This window comes from Mobula hypostoma, chromosome 5 (genome assembly GCF_963921235.1).
Source record: "Mobula hypostoma chromosome 5, sMobHyp1.1, whole genome shotgun sequence".
In the NCBI taxonomy this organism is placed as follows: Eukaryota; Metazoa; Chordata; class Chondrichthyes; order Myliobatiformes; family Myliobatidae; genus Mobula; species Mobula hypostoma.
Genome location: NC_086101.1, coordinates 134,932,896 through 134,950,861, shown reverse-complemented (window position 1 = coordinate 134,950,861; position 17,966 = coordinate 134,932,896). Strand labels below are relative to the sequence as shown.

Sequence of the window (17,966 nt, the reverse complement as noted above, 5' to 3'; positions counted from 1 at the left end):
ATGGTTCTGGAGCACTGGAAGAGTCCTTGAAAGTGAGTCTATAGGTTGTAGGAGCAGGTCAGTGTTGGGTCAAGTGGAGTTATCCTCAGGTTTTTAATCAACTCCTTGGCTTTGCTGACAGTGAGTAAAAGTTGTTATTGTGGCACCACTCAGCCAGATTTTTCAATCTCCTTCCTGTGTGCTGTTTCCTCGCCTCCTTTGATTCAGCCTGCGGCAGTGAGGTCGTCAGCAAACTTGAAAATAGTTTTGGAGCTGTGCTTAGCCACACAGTTGTAAGAGTAAAGTGAGTAGATCAGGGGGCTAAGCACACAGCCTTGTGCATCCGTGCTGATAGAAATTGTGGAGGAGGAGATGTTGCCAATCAGAACTGACTGGGGTCTGTAAGTGAGGAAACTGAGGATCCAGTGCTCAAGGAGGTATTAATGCCAAAGTTTTGAAGCTTATTGATTAGTTTTGAGGAGATGCTGAGGCTTTTGTATGACATTGGTCAGGCTGCATTTGGGAGTATAGTGAGCAGTTTTGGGCCCCTTATGTAAGAAAAGATGTGCTGGCATTGGCAAGGGTCCAGAGGGGGTGTATGAGCATTACCCCGAGAATGTAAAGGTTAAAATGTGAGGAGCATATGATGGCTCTGGGCCTGTATTTGCTGGAATTTAGAAGAATGGGGGTGGGATGGGGATTCTCATTGAAATTTATCAAATATTGAAAGACCTGGGCAGAATGGGTGTGGAGAGAAAATTTCCTGTAGGGGGTGAATCTAGGACCAGATGTCACAAGATCAAAACAAAGGGGCGTTCATTTAGAATAGAGGTGAGAAGGAATTTCTTTAGCCAGAAGTTGGTGAATCTGGAATTCATCACACTGACAGCTGTGGATTTGAGTGTTGGTTCATAAACCTTTCTCTCTGTATTCTGCCCAGCTAATTTAATTCCATGAGTCTCAATTTTAGCTCGTAATTTCTCATGGAGGTCTTAATCAAGTGCCTTTTAGAACCCTCTTTGAATAAATAACTGAAATGGCTTTTGCTGTTACATGTTTCAAATTTAACTGAGTCATTTTAAAACGTTGTTTCTGGTTCAAAGATTTGTGTACACATTTATCTGGTTCTCCATACATACATGAAACTGATTTTGTATTTTAAATACTTGAGTTGTTGATGACTAGCTCATTCTGCATAAGCATGGATGTGTAAAAATAATTGCCTGAACAGGGAAGGAAGTGAGCAGCCCAAGTTTTATTCCTTCTGAATGTTTTATAATTAATCAGTTTAAGATGCTGTCAGTCAGTGAATGAATGTGATCAACTATACTTTAGGATGCAACTTCAGACAAAGGAACAGGATCTTAAACTTAAAGCTTAATTTGTAAGGGGTGATGGGAAGTATTTCTTTGCACAAAGTATCTTGGAAATCTTGATGGCCTTTCCTACAGGAAGCTGAGAGTGTTTTTTTCATTAGGAGGGTATTAAGGATTATGAAACAATGATCAATGGAGGTAAAACTAGACATTCTGTTATTAAATAATGCAGCTAGCTCCAGGGTTCCTACCGTGCTAAGGTAGTGTCACTTATTTCTCTTCTAATTACATACCTAGTTGACTACAGAAGATATTTAATATTTCTCAAAAACTATCATTTTGTGTTTTTTTTGTATCTAACATCTGTATCCCATCATATTCTGTACTTGTGCACTGATTTAAGTATAAAGACAGTAAATTTTCTTGTATGTTTCGTTCCCTTTTCAGTTTTGATTTACCTTCCCTTCAGCTACAATAACCAGCTATGGAACAAAATTTATGAAGGGTGTGGGGTGGAAGTAGGAACATCGATGGTTATTATTTGTACTAATTGGTCTGTCCCCAGCATTTGTGAAATTGTAGTTGATTTAGAAGCAAATAGTAATGTTCTGAATATTTGTCAAGTAAACCCCCTTACTTTTGTTTCCAAATTATGCTTCTGAAAATAGTGAATCTTAAGCATTCTTGTCTAAACAGATGCAACAGTCACTGCTCAAGTGTTTTATGGCTTGGAAAAATGAAAAATGCAGTTTTACTGAAGGGTGCTGTAATAGAATTTTCACTCCATTGCTTTCCATAGCACAATTAATTTAGTATGTATAATAATTGATGGAAATAAATGTGTTGAAAGGCGGTTGCTCAAACAAGGTTCACATTTAGCTGAGCAGAGCCTGAATTTATTTTAGCTAAGATTTTAGTAATGCAAAAAAATTCTTGATCAATTTTGTGTAGAATGTTTTTGTCATAATAAACAGAATAGTTAATATCCTCAAACATGAGAAAATCTGCAGATGCTGGAAATTCAAGCAACACACACAAAATGCTGGTGGAACGCAGCAGGCCAGGCAGCATCTGTAGGAAGAAGTACAGTCGACGTTTCGGGCCGAGACCTTTCCTCTCCATCTTCCTCTGGGCTCCCCTCCCCCTTTCTTTCTCCCTAGGCCTCCCGTCCCATGATCCTCCCCCCTTCTTCAGCTCTGTATCCCTTTTGCCAATCAACTTTCCAGCTCTTAGCTTCCCCCCCACCCCGTCTTCTATCATCTCAGATCTCCCCCTCCCCCTCCCACTTTCAAATCTCTTACTATTGCTTCTTTCAGTTAGTCCTGACAAAGGGTTTCAGCCCGAAACGTCGACTGTTCTTCTTCCTTTAAATGCTGCCTGGCCTGTTGCTTAAACTAATTCGGATTGTGGCATGGAATGATACTCATTGCTCCAATATTCTGTTGTCATTAGATTCATTTGTGTAGACTTCACATGTTTGTCACTCCTTTTAGGAGATAAGGATATTCAAAATTGCATTAAAGTCTTTTTTTTGAAGTGGGATCACCACTCATCCAAGAATGTAGCAGCCAATTAGTTAGCCCTGGAGAGGGTCCAGAGGGCATTCTCAAGAATGAAAGCAACACTCACAACATGCTGGAGGAACTCAGCAGGTCGGGCAGCATCCGTGGAAGCGATCAGTCAACGTTTTGGGATGGAACCTTTCGTCAGGACTGAAGAGGGAAGGGGCAGAGGCCCTATAAAGAAGGTGGGGGGAGGGTGGGAAGGAGAAGGCTGGTAGGTTCCAGGTGAAAAACCAGTAAGAGGAAAGATAAAGGGGTGGGGGAGGGGAAGCAAGGAGGTGATAGGCAAGAAAGGTGAAGAAGGAATAGGGGAAAACACAATGGGTAGTAGAAGGAGGCGGAACCATGAGGGAAGTGATAGGCAGCTGGAGGAGGGGGCAGAGGGAAATGGGGATAGGGGAAGGGAGGGGGAGGGAATTACCGGAAGTTGGAGAATTCTATGTTCATACCAAGGGGCTGGAGACTACCTAGACATTATATGAGGTGTTGCTCCTCCAGCCTGAATTTAGCCTCATCATGGCAGTAGAGGCGGCCATGTATGGACATATCCGAATGGGAATGGGAAGCAGAGATGAAGTGGGTGGCAACTGGGAGATCCTGTCTGTTGTGGCGGACAGTGGAGGTGCTGGACGAAGCGGTCCCCCAATCTGCATCGGGTTTCACCGATGTAGAGGAGACCACACCGGGAGCACTGGATGCAGTAGATGACCCCAACAGACTTGCAAGTGAAGTGTTGCCTCACCTTGAAGGACTGTTTGGGGCCCTGAATGGTGGCAAGAGAGGAGGTGTAGGGACAGGTGTAGCACTTGCACTTACTAAGGGCTAAGTGCTGGGTGGGAGAACTGTGGGGAGGGACGTGTGGATCAGGGAGTCACGGAGGGACCGATCCCTGTGGAAAGCGGAGAGGGGTGGAGAGGGAAAGATGTGCTTGGTGGTGGGGTCCTGTTGAAGGTGGTGGAAGTTGCGGAGGATAATGTGCTGGATTCGGAGGCTGGTGGGGTGGTAGGTGAGGACAAGGGGAGCTCAAGAATGAAAGTCTTGACATAAGAAAATCTAATGGCACTTGGCCTGTACTCATTGGTGTTTGGAAGGATGAGGAGTGGAGGAAGGGGGAAACTTCATTGAAACTAACCAAATACTGAAAGGCTTAAGATAGAGTGGGGGTGGCTTTGATTATTCCGTTAGTAGGAGAGTCTAGGAAATGAGGGCACAGCCTCAGAATAAAAAGATGTTCCTTTAAAACTGAGACAAAGAGGAATTTCTTCAGGCTAATGGTGATCAATTTGTGAAATTTATTGTCAAAGCTCCTGGAGGCCAAATCATTTGTTGTATTTAAGACAGAGATTGAAAAATTCTTGATTAGTAAGGATGTGAAAGGTTATGGGGAGAAGGTTGGACAATTGCTGAAAAAAGTCAGTGGTGATTTAATGCAAGAGCAGACTTGATGGGCCAAAAGGCCTGATTCTGTTACTGTATCTTATTTTATAGTCTTGACTTAGTGCACAAGAGCCTCTTGTTAGGCGACCTTTTACAGTAGAACTTCAATAATTTTTCATCATTAGGGCTTTGGTGTTTGATTCAGCAGATTTTATTCCCATTAATATTTCAACATACTTTTTGCCATTTTTTTTTAGGTATTATGCAACACAATAATGAATGAACTCATTCATTTAGAATGAAGCACTGGAATTGGGACCTTGCTGAGGTGCAAAAGACCATGAATGTTACCTGGTGAACCAGATGCCAAGCCATTGGGATTTCTGAATGGTCAGATGTGATTGTTGGAGTTTTACTTTATTCTGATTTTACTGATTATTGAGGTGGATATTTGTTGGGATCTCATAACTGTACTTTGTGAGGTGTATAGATGGCTTGCATTTGCTTGAGGACACAGTGGCCTTTGGTATTTCATCCATAATATGGGACCGCTGCAAGTTTGGTACTTTCCAAGTACTATTTTTCAGTTTCAATTTCAGTGTGGTCAAATCATGCCAATAATGCTCAAACCAATAAAGTTCTGTTTAGGGTTGGCTACTGTACATTACATGGCACTTGTGTTTCGAAAAAACAACATTTTCTGTCAACTCGGTAATATGGCACTTTTGATAGGGATTTCTGCAAGCAATTGTAAGATGTGATAGATGTATGTTGCAGCAAGAGTGTCATTCCCCTGTGTGAAAAAGGCATGGATTTGTATGGCAATAGGTGACAGAAAATGGTAATTCAAATTGCCTGCCTAAATTAATCAGAACTAGTTTTGCATTGTTTAATTCAGGCCATTGGCAAAATCAATCATCTTGTGATCATTATTAACAAATAATATATTATCAGTGCTCATTTAATCCTAAAATTTTGAAAAAGCTTGACACATTAGAGACTATTCAACCATCATATCAATGCCAGGCAAAAGAGCTATGCAATCTAAGCCCAACTTTCAGCACTAAGATCTATGTAGCCCTGCATTGAATCACTTCAAGTATACTCCCAAGTAAAATGTAAGGATTTTCATCTCTATCACCCGCTTATGGTTTCCATGAGTAGAGACCTCCATCATCTAAGGGTGGAAAAAAGTTGTTTCTTTCACTCCTCGCTAATCCTTCTACTACTTTAAGTCCATGCTCTTTGGTTTTTGACCTCCTTGATAAGGAGAATAGGTCCTTCCTATTTACTTTACTTTGGTTACTCAATTTTACATCAGTTAAATCTTCCCCCTTGCCTTCTCTGATCCAAAGAATAATCTCAGTTGATGTAAGTCTGTATAGCTGTAATTTTCCAATCTGAGCAACATCTTTAAATCTCCTCATGATTCAAGATTCAGGTTTATTTATCACATATACATCAAAACATACAGTGAAATGGTTTCTTTGTGTTAACAGCCAACAAATCTGAGTGTGTGCTAGGGGAAGCCTGTAAGTCAGCAAAGTACCAACAACTCGGCAGAACAACACAAAACACAACAAGCAAAATAGCACGCCCTGTCCCTCTCTCACCCACGCACATAGAGTGCTCTAACCCCAAGGCAGTCCATCTTCAGTCTCCTGCCTCCAGTGGACTCCAATTTGGACTTGGACACACAGACATTGGACCCTTGACTACTTTAGTGGACTCAGATTCACAGATCTGGGCCTATAGCCATAGGGCCTCAGCTTCTGGACTTCCAATTTGGCCCTTGGCACCTTCCATTACCAAACTTTAGATTCGCTGATAACAGGACCCTGAACACTAGGCCCCTAACTCTGGTCTAACCAATTCACAAACCCATCTGATTGGATCTTGCTTCCCCAGCTTGCAAGGAACTCCAAATCCAGAATCCTTCAACTCACTGGCCTCGGGGGAGCCATCAGCCCTCCTATTCACAGGTCTGTCAGTCCAACATCCTGCTGGACATCATGGTCCAGCCTGTGGATGTGAGACATCTGTGTCACTGTCCTTAGAATGTGGAGAGGAGTCTTGGTCTTCGGACTATCCTCTCGTTTTTCCAATTCCCCCACATCCCCATTCCTAAAACCCTAACCTGATCTCTAATTCATCTCTATTCCCAGACTATCCCCACAAAATCCTAAAAAACACCTTTTTAAAAAAAACTCTAAAAACATTTAAAACTGAACTGCAACCTCAGTGGTACCATGTCACAGCTCAGTGCCGTCTCCATCACCAGAACAATTTCATCTTTTGATATTAGTTTATCCAGCATCATTACCAGTTAAAAGCCCAGATCCCCTGTCTGTTCTGAGGGATTTACTCAAAAACATAATGTTAATAATTGATACTTATTGCAGCAGGAATCTATTCTCCCAAAGGTGGGGGGGGGGAGGGGCGGGAGGTGAAAATTTACTAAGCTATGGGGGAATAGTTTTTTTTTAAAAATGGTAATTTTGCATTTGAATTGGATAATTTCACAATGTATAAAACAGATCAGAAGAATGCTGGATGTGGGCTGACTTGACCCCATTTATTTTATGTGTATATTGTTCTGTCAAACACCTTTTTGCTACGTCCCATAACAAACAATAAATAACTCAGAGTGGATTAAGCATAACTACATTTATTTTACTTGCAGCAAGGAGAAAGCATCACTGCACAAGTGTTGGTGATAGCTTCCAAACAACAGGCACAAAGTCACTCCTTATTCATACAAGCACAACTATCCATGCTGCAGTTCAAGGGAAGGGTGCATTCTGTCCTGCTCAATCAGTGTGCTTGTCATTCTTCCAGTGACCCATCTTGCAGTTTGTCAAGGACTCTGGTTTCATCAGCATGATGTTGCACGAACACTATTGGTAAAGCACTCTGGTACAATACACGTTCCATTTTGTTACTACAAGTAAAGTACATTTCCACATGTCCCTAATCCACCATTTACTATGTTTAATGACTATGACTCAATTGATGTTTTCTTTGTTGATTTTTGATGACCATTAATAAATATGTAGTTATTCTAACAGAAAATTTGCATTTGTAGAGTACCAATAATATTGCAAAATATTTGCACTGATGGAAAGTGTTAACTTTGCACTGAACCATGTACTACTTAAATTTAATGCCTCATTTTGGATGATTTAATCCGGGGTGAGGTTTAGCTACTTTTTATATTAACTGGAATTCCCAGTTCCTCCACTGAGATCACCTGAACACTGAACTGTTCCCACAGCCTGTGGACTCACTTTTGAGAACTCTTCATCTCATGTTCTCGTTATTTATTGCTTATTTATTATTTTAAAATTTGCACAATTTGTTGCCTTTTGCACATTGGTTGTTTGTCTTGTGTGCATTTTTTCAACAGTTCAGCTATGTTTCTTATGTTCTGTGAATGCTCACAGGAAAATGAATCTCAGGGTTGTATACAGTATGTACTTTGATAATAAATTGACCTGCTCAAACCAGTTTACTTATAATTTGTGGTGGTTTCTCTTGGCTGTTTTACACCACTGTAATCTGGTTTATGCTATTCCTATGATACTGTTGGAGTAAATTCCAAAGTTTTTTTTTCTAACTCTTAGTCAGAATATCTACTGGGCGTAGGACTGGGGGATGGGGGTGGTATTCCCATTTACGTTTTATTTGTATGCAGTTCTTAAATTGGGTTATATTCCATTAAATTGTTCTAGGTTTATTTCGAATTTAATCCAATTCATGGCATTTCATGTGTTCAGTCACTATATGCAAATAGGAGGAAACATTTTTGCTTCCAACAAAAACACCTATAACTCCTAGAGTTAATTATTCAGTAATCTGTGACAATGATAAAGCTCTAATGCTGGTTCAACTGAGCTATTTTGAACATTCCCCATTTTCTTTGAAGGAACACAGTGGTTAAGGATTGTTTCCAAAAGATCAAATTCCAATGTTGTGAAGCATAGTTGTATTGAACAGTGGTCAACAGAACATTGTAGTATACTGTGAACCACAAAAAGTACAGTATTGAACAGAGTTTTTCTCTAGTAATGGCCAGTTGCAAGGTGGGAATATTAAGCTAAAATGTGATTCCCTGATCAAAAATAGTGTTTAACTGCTGTTTTCTGCCTGAGTGGACAGGGCTACAATCTTAAGTGAGTACATCTTTGAGTAATTGAACTATACTATCTTGAGCAGATAAAAAAAAATATAATAAAACATTAAATCTAATTGTACAATGGAATACATTTATGAGGGTCACAACAATTTTCCAGATGTAGCTACAAATGGTGTGATTACATGTTTAAGTTAAAGTACTATATGTCTGGTTCTGAAGTAATTGACTCAGAATTAACCTTTTGTAGTTAAATGACTAATCTGTTTATACTTTAATATAAGCCCTTGAAGCTGGTTTGCTGCTGCTCGATGATATGCACTTTGAGTCGTGAAGTTGTGTGATTGGAGCAGCCAAGTTTGAAATCTCTCTTTCCCCTTTTCCTCTTACAGAACACTGACTACTGAAGAGTGACAGCCCAACAAGATGGAGGACTGCCTTCACACATCTTCAGAAAACTTGTCCAAACTGGTTAGCTGGGCTCACAGTCATGGAACAATTTGTAGTCTCATTCCAAACCTGAAGCACTTGTTGACTGAAGGGGCCCATGGAAATCTTACTGCAATGTGGGGTTGTGGCGCTGGCCATGCCTACCACTGGCCACTGGCTGTCACCTGCAGGACAGGATCCCAGGACAGAGTGTGCTTTCAGGACAGTAGAAGCTTTAACTCGGACAGCTCCAGCATCATTGCAGTATCTTCTGAGGCCCAGCAAAGCCCATCAGAGAAGTACCAAAGTAGATCCTCAAAAGGAAAGGTGGAGTTTTCAAGGAATAGAGATTCCTGTGACTTTTCATATAGTGAACATTCAGAGGTTGATGAAAATGTGGAAGAATATGATGAAGGTGATTTATTTCACATGGCATGTGAGTCTTCTGCAACTGATGAAGACAGTGATTATGAATCACGGCTACAAAAGAACACACTGAAAAGGCGAGAAGCAGGGCCTTTGCTTGCACTGGACTCTCCAAATCACCTTTCTCATGAAAACAGTAATGAAGTTATTGTAAAAAAGATTAAGCAAGAGGGTCCTGAAGACTATTACATTGTGACAAATGCTGAAATAGCTCTAGAAAATGAGAATTCCTCTGTAACTGTGAGATCCAAGCCGAAGCCTGGTCCTGCTTCCTATTTAGGGCCTACCAAATCTTCAGCCCTCCTTCCTGCTAGTCACATGCCCGAAAGGACTGAGTCAAAAGCTGTTTCTATTATTCCACCGAATACAACAAGGACAATGGGTCCCAAGTCTGGGAAGAGTTGTACGTCTTCACAGAAGAAGCTGAATGATGGTCAAGGAACTGGACAGCAGTTAGTTCTTCAAATGCCAGTCAGCACTTCCGGAGGAAACCAGCAGATCAATATCCCATTGTCAGCCCTCCAGCTTCCTGGGCAAGAGGAGCAGAATGCTTCTGAAGACATGGGAGTACAGCTGGTAAAGACCAGAGCATCCAGTGAAGTTTCATTATCTCCATCTATCAGTGCCGAACCTGAAGTCAGCTCAAGTCAGCAGCAATCAAGTTTACTTCAGTCTCTGGCAAAAGATGTCAGTGTACAATCATCAGCAGCAGGTAAGAAATCTCAATTAACATAACACTTTGGTCCTGCAATTTGTGATTTCTGTAACTGTAATTGCAATGTGAGAGGTAATTTCAGTTTGAAGTCTTTCTAACATCTAATATTCTATTGTATTGATTTTTCAGGCGATGGTAGGGCAGACTTTTTTTTGGGGGGGGGGATTTTCTTCCAAACCGTTGATTTCCCCCCAAACCGTTGATTTCCCCTTGTAAGTAATGTTTGTCCAAACAGCAAAGCTGACCAAATTCTTCTTCTTACCAGATTAGCACCTTTTAAATATTAACAGGTAATTTGAAGCTGTGGACAATAAATAGTGAAAAAAAAATTGGTCTTAATTAACCTCAATGTTGGTGGGTTGAATGGTCTGGGGTGGTGATGCATGAGGGATGAGAAGGGTAGATACAGTTTATGTGTGTCTGTGAAACTCCTAAATGAATGAAGTTTGTAATATAAAAAAGACATAGTTTCAATACCTATCTGAGTCTGCCAATGTGCTTTATTAGACTGCTTTATTTAGATTACACTTATTTAACCTATTAAAACCAACAATTTTACTATTTTTTTACAAACGAGTTTTGCTTTTTTTTAACCTTTTAAGAATTTGTATTTGTTGGGTAATAGATCTAAATACCAAAGCTTTAAAAATAGTTCTGAATCTTCTTAAAGTCGTGACCAAATGCTACAAAAATAGGTTCTGTTGTCTTTGTGTTCTACTTTCTGGTTTGCTGATTTTCTTTTTCGCACTTGTAGAGCACCATTTTGGAGTAAGTTACAGATTAACAGTAAATTCTTATCTACTTAACTTGGGATCTTTTATCCATGTGAATAATTATTTAGCTTTATAGTACTAGAAACAGTGCATCCGCTTTTCTCTTCAATTGCAGTTATATAATAGAACTACTTTTGGTTAGTACAGTCCAAAAAGACTGGTTGTATTTTGATAAATGTTCAACAAGCACATCAAACGTGTCTTTTGAGTACCTACAGAGATGACTTTAGGGTGCCATTTAATGTAATTATATGAATTGATGTGTGGGCGCTAATTCCATATTTGTAATTTGGATACTTAACTTTTGTAGCTGGCAGATATTTGCTTTCTTTTTAGAGATAGGTGAGTACTTAGCTATCCCAATCATTCAAAGTATGGGGATGAAGCATTTACAGCTTTATTGCCATTTTGACACATTTACTTTTTTAATTAAGTGTTGTTTCAGTACCAAGTAGCTTTCTAGCAACATTTGGTTTTGTTAGCTTCTCACGCTGGATCTCAAGCAACCAGCTCCCAAACACTACCAAGAGATTTTAGGAGTGAAAGCCAAAATGACATCTTTCAGAGTCTTCCAAGACCCAGTAAATTTGATACATTGGTTGTTAAAAACAGTGTTTGTTGTTGAATTCCTGATGTGGTACCTGCATCTCTCCCAAATTCGTTAGATTTTATTTATAGCACCGAATATATGCCAGGTTTATAACATTATTTGTGTTTCATCCATCCTTCAAATTATATCCTTCCTTTGCTTCCTTCCTCTTGTACTTGGGTAGCTATTCTTAAATACATGAAATTTGTTCATTTCTACCTACTTTGGTTTTCTATGAGTTTGACATTTTTACCATGAGAGAAACTCCATGGATTCACGTGTGGTTGACTTGCACTTGAGACTCCTGCACAAGTGAAAGCAAGCTCTGCGACTCTTGCTCCCAATGATCCAGTCCAGATCATTGAAAGGAATTTGCACATCTCCTCAGACTTTGTGTTTCCCTTTGGTGCTCCGTATCTCCCACATCCAAAGGATGCTGGTAGATTAATAGGCCACTGTAACTTTAGCCCTTGGTGTAGATAAGTAGCAAAAAGTATTAAAGGGAAGTTGATAGGCTTGGGAAACTGAATGAATTACAGGGTTGCAGGAAAGTAAGGTGAGGTAATGGAGTTATGGAATTGCTTTGTAGGGCTCAGCAGACACATGATGGGCTGAATGGCCTCTTTCAGTGTCACAATGAATATATACCCTGCCGTACCCCTCTATTGTTTTAGTTTGCCATCTGTCAACCTTTATCTTGCTAGAAATAGGAAAGAGCCCCAATCTGTTTGAATCTTGATTTTGCTGTCTCTTTTGTCGCGACTATTTTCAGGATTTCTCTCAGTTATGACGTGATTCTATTCCAGATAATAGTTCTTAACCTGAATTGCTTGTAAGTTGGAAGGAGAAGCTATCATCTGGCCTCAAGTCACTGAATGAGCAAGTGAGTCTGCTCAGTGCTCCCATTTCTGCTCAGCTTGACCCAGCCCCTGATTGTTGCAGGTTGGGCTGGAGTGGGAAAGTGTTGGGGAGAGAAGGCACATGTTCATGTCCCATTCCCACCCGACAGATTCTTTCAGCCCTAAATCCATCCCCATCCACCTAGTTACTTCTCAATGTTTGCCTGTATGTATACACTGTCCATTAGTTGGGCATTCTTAACTTGGGGAGGAGATGTTTAGCATTTGTCCAATCGTTTTGCACTATAGAGGGCAAATTTGTGCCTGATAAAGTAGGTATATTCTAACCCAGGTGATCCAAAAATTGTTGATGTGTAATATTTTTGGTCAGCAACACCACATAAAATGTCAATACTGGTATTGCGTGCATGTAGGTGAGTGTTATGTCATAATGAGCAATCTCCTTTTCATTATCAAATCTGGTAGTTAACTGGTTTTAATGCAAAATATTCTGTAATTATGAAGATGGAGGTGGAAAGGGGAAATAGTGGCTGCAAAGGAGGAATGATTTGTGTGCACTTTATAATCTGAATCTTAAGTTTTTTTTTGTTACAATAGGTTCTCTAAGAGCAGTTGTTTTTAGTTTGTGCCTTCCCTACATAGGTTAATAATCAGGAACACCAATTTGACTTGAGCACCAAATGGGCTATTTACATTTTTACAACTAACTGACTTATTGCTGATTGCTGAGTTTATTTTCATAGACATGCAATTATTTATACTCCAATATGTTAGGTTATTATTAGAGTTATAGATCTTGGGGAGCAGTTGATGACATTCAATGAGTGAGAATGGTGCTATTTATGAATTTGTGCATCATCTTGAAGATTAACGCATTGAAGGTACTTGTCATTTGGATGTTGACTTGTACTTTGGTTGTGCAAGCTACTGGAAATCTCTTTGCAGTAATTTTACTTTGTGTGATTCCATTTATTCTTAGCAACATCTTCATCTGTGTGACACAAATTAGTAAGGCTTTATGCTGCTCCTCTATCCACGTTAAACATCTCTTTGGATACATTGTAATTTTTTAAAATACAAATCAATATATATTGATTTTTTAAAAAAAAACAAGCCTTTCAAAAATGGTGATGCCTTGGTTGCCTCTAATGCTGCTTTATTTCATATTAGTTTGGTTGAGACATTGGAGTAATCTGTGATAATAAATGTAACCAGCCCCATCAATTCTACACATTAGCTTAATTTTCCACTGATTCAGATATATGCATACTTTTTTTCCAAAAGGTAATTTGATATTTACTTGGAAAGGGCAAATTTCAAGCCCCGAGGGAAGAGCAGTTGTGTGTATTTTAAGTTAGCTATCGTGTGAACTTGGTTGACTTGTCTTGAGTTTATATGGTGCTCTGATATTGCGAACAAAATTTAAAGTTGGAAATGCGCTGTGTTTAACTATGGCATGTACCATCAGTGTAGCAGCACTTAATCCTGCAATTAGAAAATAAAGATCCGTGTATTTTACTCTTTAGGAATTTTGAGCTGAGGCTAGTGTATGTCATCATTAGTTAATATATGTATAAGATATTTAAAATATTTAATTACTGCAGTACTCTCTAGGACCTGCCAGCAGAAGTGGTGGATGTGGGTTCGTTTACAACCTGGGGTCCATAGAGCTCGTGCTTAATGGCAATGGTCCATGGCATAAAAAGTTTGGTAAATCAGAAGACGATTTATCAGGTTATAATGCATCTGCTTGGCAGCCTGATGGATACTCCATGCCTTCAACCTGCCCAACCAAGCACATCCTGAAGCTTAGTAAGAATTGTATGGGTCTACCAAAGGAAAGCTAAATGTAATTTTATCAGAGAGGGGAAGAAGATTCCTTCCATCACCTGACCCCAGGTCACCTCTCTTGGAATACTCCTGTATATCTTTTACAACTGTGTACTTGTACACTTGGTTATTGCATTTCTGATTTACCTCCTTTCCTCCAGTTTCTGTACACTTCAAATCAAGAAATGCTATCTATGTATTTCATCTGACACCATATCCAAACATTCCTGTAAGTGGAACATCATCTTGATGTGCCTTTTTGATCAAAGAAGTCTTGATGGTCCCTCTTGATGGTTTTTGAAATTTTTCTCTCCCCTGCACTTTGATTTCTGCTTGAAAATGAATGGGAATTGAATTTAAGATGCAGGTTTGCTCTCTTGTAGCACCTTTCATATTCTTCCAGGATAATTTAAAACATTTTGCACCAAATGAGTTGCTTTGTAAAATGTATATGGTGTAGTATAGGGTTGTTCGTTATTTAGTTATTTTGTTAGTGACTATTTTTATTCTGTTGAGAAAGGAATTCAGGAATCCACTTAATTTTGTGCTGGGACTTTCATCTGCCCTTAAAAAATATTTATGTTATCATTGTGTGGACTCGTATGATTTGTGAAGTTCTATAGAAATAGAACAGTACTTCTTTAAGTACATTAAAATTGATTTTTAAATTTATTGTTTGAAACAAGGCCAGCATTAATTCTACATTTTTTAACATTTTGAGAAGGTGGCAGTGGGTCATTGCAACTGTTCTCCCAGGAAGATGTTCCCACGCTGTGTTGGGTGGGGGAGTTCTGACATCTAAGCCCAGTGATTACAAAGGAATTGTGATCATATTTCTAAGTCAGGATGGTGTGCGGCTTGCAGTGAATCTGCAGGTTGTTGTACTCCCATGCATCTATTTCCTTGTCCTTCTAGGTGATAAAGATCCAGATTTTGGGAAATCTCTTGGAGTACCATGGGTGAGTAATTACAGTACATTTTGTAGATTAAAGACACTATGCTGCAAGGAATGATTTGTTTCGGCAACTGGGTGAGCTTCCAATCAAGCAGGCTTCTGTTCCTTGAGAAATATTCCAAAATGTCAACTGTTCATTCCCTTCCACAGATGCTGCCTGACCTGCTGAATTCCTCGAGCATTTTGTGTGTGTTGCTCTGGGGCTCTATTCATCCAGGTCAGCAAGTCTACTGTATCGAGCTTCTCACTTGTACTTTGAAATTGATTGAAAGGGTTTGTACTATGATGAGAGTGACTTACTGCAGGATATCCCATCTCAGAGCTGCTCTTGAGATTGCACCATTCACATGACTAATCTGGCAAAGTTCACCAGCAGGATGTTGACAGCAGGGGAGTTGGTAATGCTATTGCCATGGAATGTTTAGGGTAAGTGAGTTAGTTACACTGTTTCTGAGAACTTCTGGGGCAGCAATGTTATTTGCTCATGCCTGAATCTTGTTTTGGTCTTGACAAGTTCAAGTTTATTGTCATTCAACTGTATACAAGAATACCGCCAAACGAAACAATGTTCCTCCGGACTGAGGTGTGACATCACAGAACCTATGACTCACACCGCACATAAAATAATATTATAAATACATTAACAGATAATGTGCATTTTCAACACAAGTTTAAAAAAAATAAACAGTGTAACTCTACTGGTGCTAAGACCTGGGTGATGACAAGGGCATCTCACGGCCTATGGGAAGTAACTGTTAGCCATCCTAACAATCCTTGTCCTGATGCTACGGTGCTTCCTGCCTGATGGTAGGGGTCTAAGAGATTGTTGGATGGATGTGAGGGATCCTTAACAATTCTAAGGGCCCTGAATACACAGCACTCCTGATAAATATCTCAGATGCATGGAACAGAGACATGATGATCCTCTAAGCAGTTCTCACAATCCTCTGCTGAGTCTTGAGTTCAGTTGGCTTGCAAATACCGTACCAGATGGTGATGCAGCTGGTCAAGACACTTTTAATGGTGCTCTTGTAAAAAAATTGGTTAAAATGGGAGGGGGTGGGGGTGGGGAAGGAGAAGAAGGAGGAGCCTTGCTCACCTCTTTCTCCTCAGGAAGTCAAGACCGTTGCTGTGCTCTATTGACTAAAGGGGTGGTGTTGAGGGACCAGGTGAGATTGTCCATTAAGTGCACTCCCAGATACTTGGTGCTCCTAACTCTCTCCATGGAGAAGCTGTTTATGTGCACTGAGAAGTGGTCAGCCTGTACCTTCCTAAATTCTACAATCATCTCTTAAGTCTTGTCTACATTGAGACTCAAGTTGTGCTCGCACCATTCTACCAGCTGCTGTACCTCCTCTCTGTACACTGTCATGGCTTGCAGTCGTGGGCGGTTTCACATGCTGGGAAATAATTAACTACATTCTTCTTCATGTTTAAATAATTTCATCTTTGGTAATTTCAAACTTGGTAAATTTGACTAATTATCATTTAACTATACATTCAGTGTTCTGGTTGCATGTGATCTAGCATTTTTTAAAATTTAAAGAAAACACAAAGAACCATTTTTTTGGTTGCTCAGTTGTGATTATTTATAATGGCCCCAATTGCTTGTAGTGTAAAAACTTTCCAGTTAGCTTTCAATCATGTGAATAAATGTTTTTAGTGTGATAACTAGAACAATATGAAGGCACTCAGACAGAAACACTGAGCTACTCAAGTTACTGAAGTGACTGAGCTAAGTTAAATACACTGCACATACCTCTGGTGCAGCACAATATAAACAGTGTCTTTGTTTCTGTAGGTTAGGGAATTCTTTTGTACTGGAGATAATCAGGACAAAATAAACAAATTGTAATTTTCTATGAAGAGGAATCCCAAGTTTGACTGCTACTTTCTGCTGACTTTGCATAACTTTGCTTAAGTGGGCAATGAGGGCCTCTGTATGATGGAATAAAGAATTGGCCAGAGCTGCTAGTTGTGGTTTTTATTTAGTAATCAATTGCTCGAAAGGGCATGTTTGTGATCATTGGATAAGGCTCATGTGTGATCACTTTCTAGTTATTGTCCTGAGCCTGTGTTGAATGAACTCAGTAAGGTACAGGATTGCTCAGTAATTGATTAAGCTCTGAGATGAGCAAAGGTCGTTGGGATTGGAGGCAATCATTGCCAGTGTGCTTTTGTTGACTTTTACTGTTGCAGGCAGATCTTTAGTGGGCAGTGCTGCCAGCAGTTATAGTTAAATGCCAACAGCATTTCAGCAAACATGAATTATTTTGTGTGACATTTTCAGTTCACATTAAGGCTACCCTTGCCATTTTGACTGCATAATTGCTTAGCTAAAAAGTTATACACCAAGTTTGAAGGAGCAAATTGAAGTACACGGGGTGAATAAAGGTAACAATAAGAGTAAGAAATTACAAAAAGTAATTCTGAGAAAGTAAAAGCTAAGTTGTTTAAGTAATTGTAATTACTGTAATGCTAATTATTTAAAACTATTGTTTTTATGTTTTTTAAATTTAAAATTTGTTATTGAGGTTTTTTATGTCAGTATATTGAAAAGCTTTGATTAATGTCACAGTTGTGAGCAAAGGCATCCATCAAAGGCTTCCAGATGTTTATGGACAATCATTGCTGTGACACATGACCCGATTACATTCACCAAGGCCCATGCTTCAACAATGGGCTTTGCCACATGATTCAGGATAATCATTGCCAGCAAAATTGGCCTTCAGACCTGGACCAGGTAAGTTTGAGGCAGTGGGGAATGTGAAGGCAGGCAAGGGAATCCGTTCCGCAAAACCAGCTATTTTTTTATATGAACTTCAGAGTGCAATTCAAATGAGAATCAAATTACCTGTTTATTATTGTGCTTGCATTACTAGCAAAATCTGCATGTTGTCTTTTAAACTGAGATTGTGAAAGGGAGAGGGAGAGATAAAACAATGAACGAGTACATAATCATGCAGGGCTCCAGTCCTGCACAGTAGAGGTTGTGGTTATGAGTAAGTGAGTGGATGACAAAT

The 17,966-nt window shown here is 39.6% G+C and overlaps 1 protein-coding gene across 7 annotated transcripts in view; it reads left to right on the top strand.

Annotated features, from left to right (window-relative positions):
• Positions 1 to 17,966, top strand: part of LOC134346998 (sorting nexin-30) — a 345,667-nt gene that overhangs the window by 32,524 nt on the left and 295,177 nt on the right. For 5 of the 7 annotated variants that reach the window (XM_063048944.1, XM_063048941.1, XM_063048945.1 and 2 more), the window contains exon 2: positions 8,759 to 9,933. In XM_063048944.1, the coding sequence (XP_062905014.1) occupies positions 8,793 to 9,933 (1,141 nt within the window). In that variant the 5' untranslated portion in view covers positions 8,759 to 8,792. Of the gene's footprint in view, positions 1 to 8,279; positions 8,407 to 8,758; positions 9,934 to 17,966 lie in introns of those variants that run through there. The other 2 variants (XM_063048942.1, XM_063048943.1) reach the window with 2 other exon arrangements.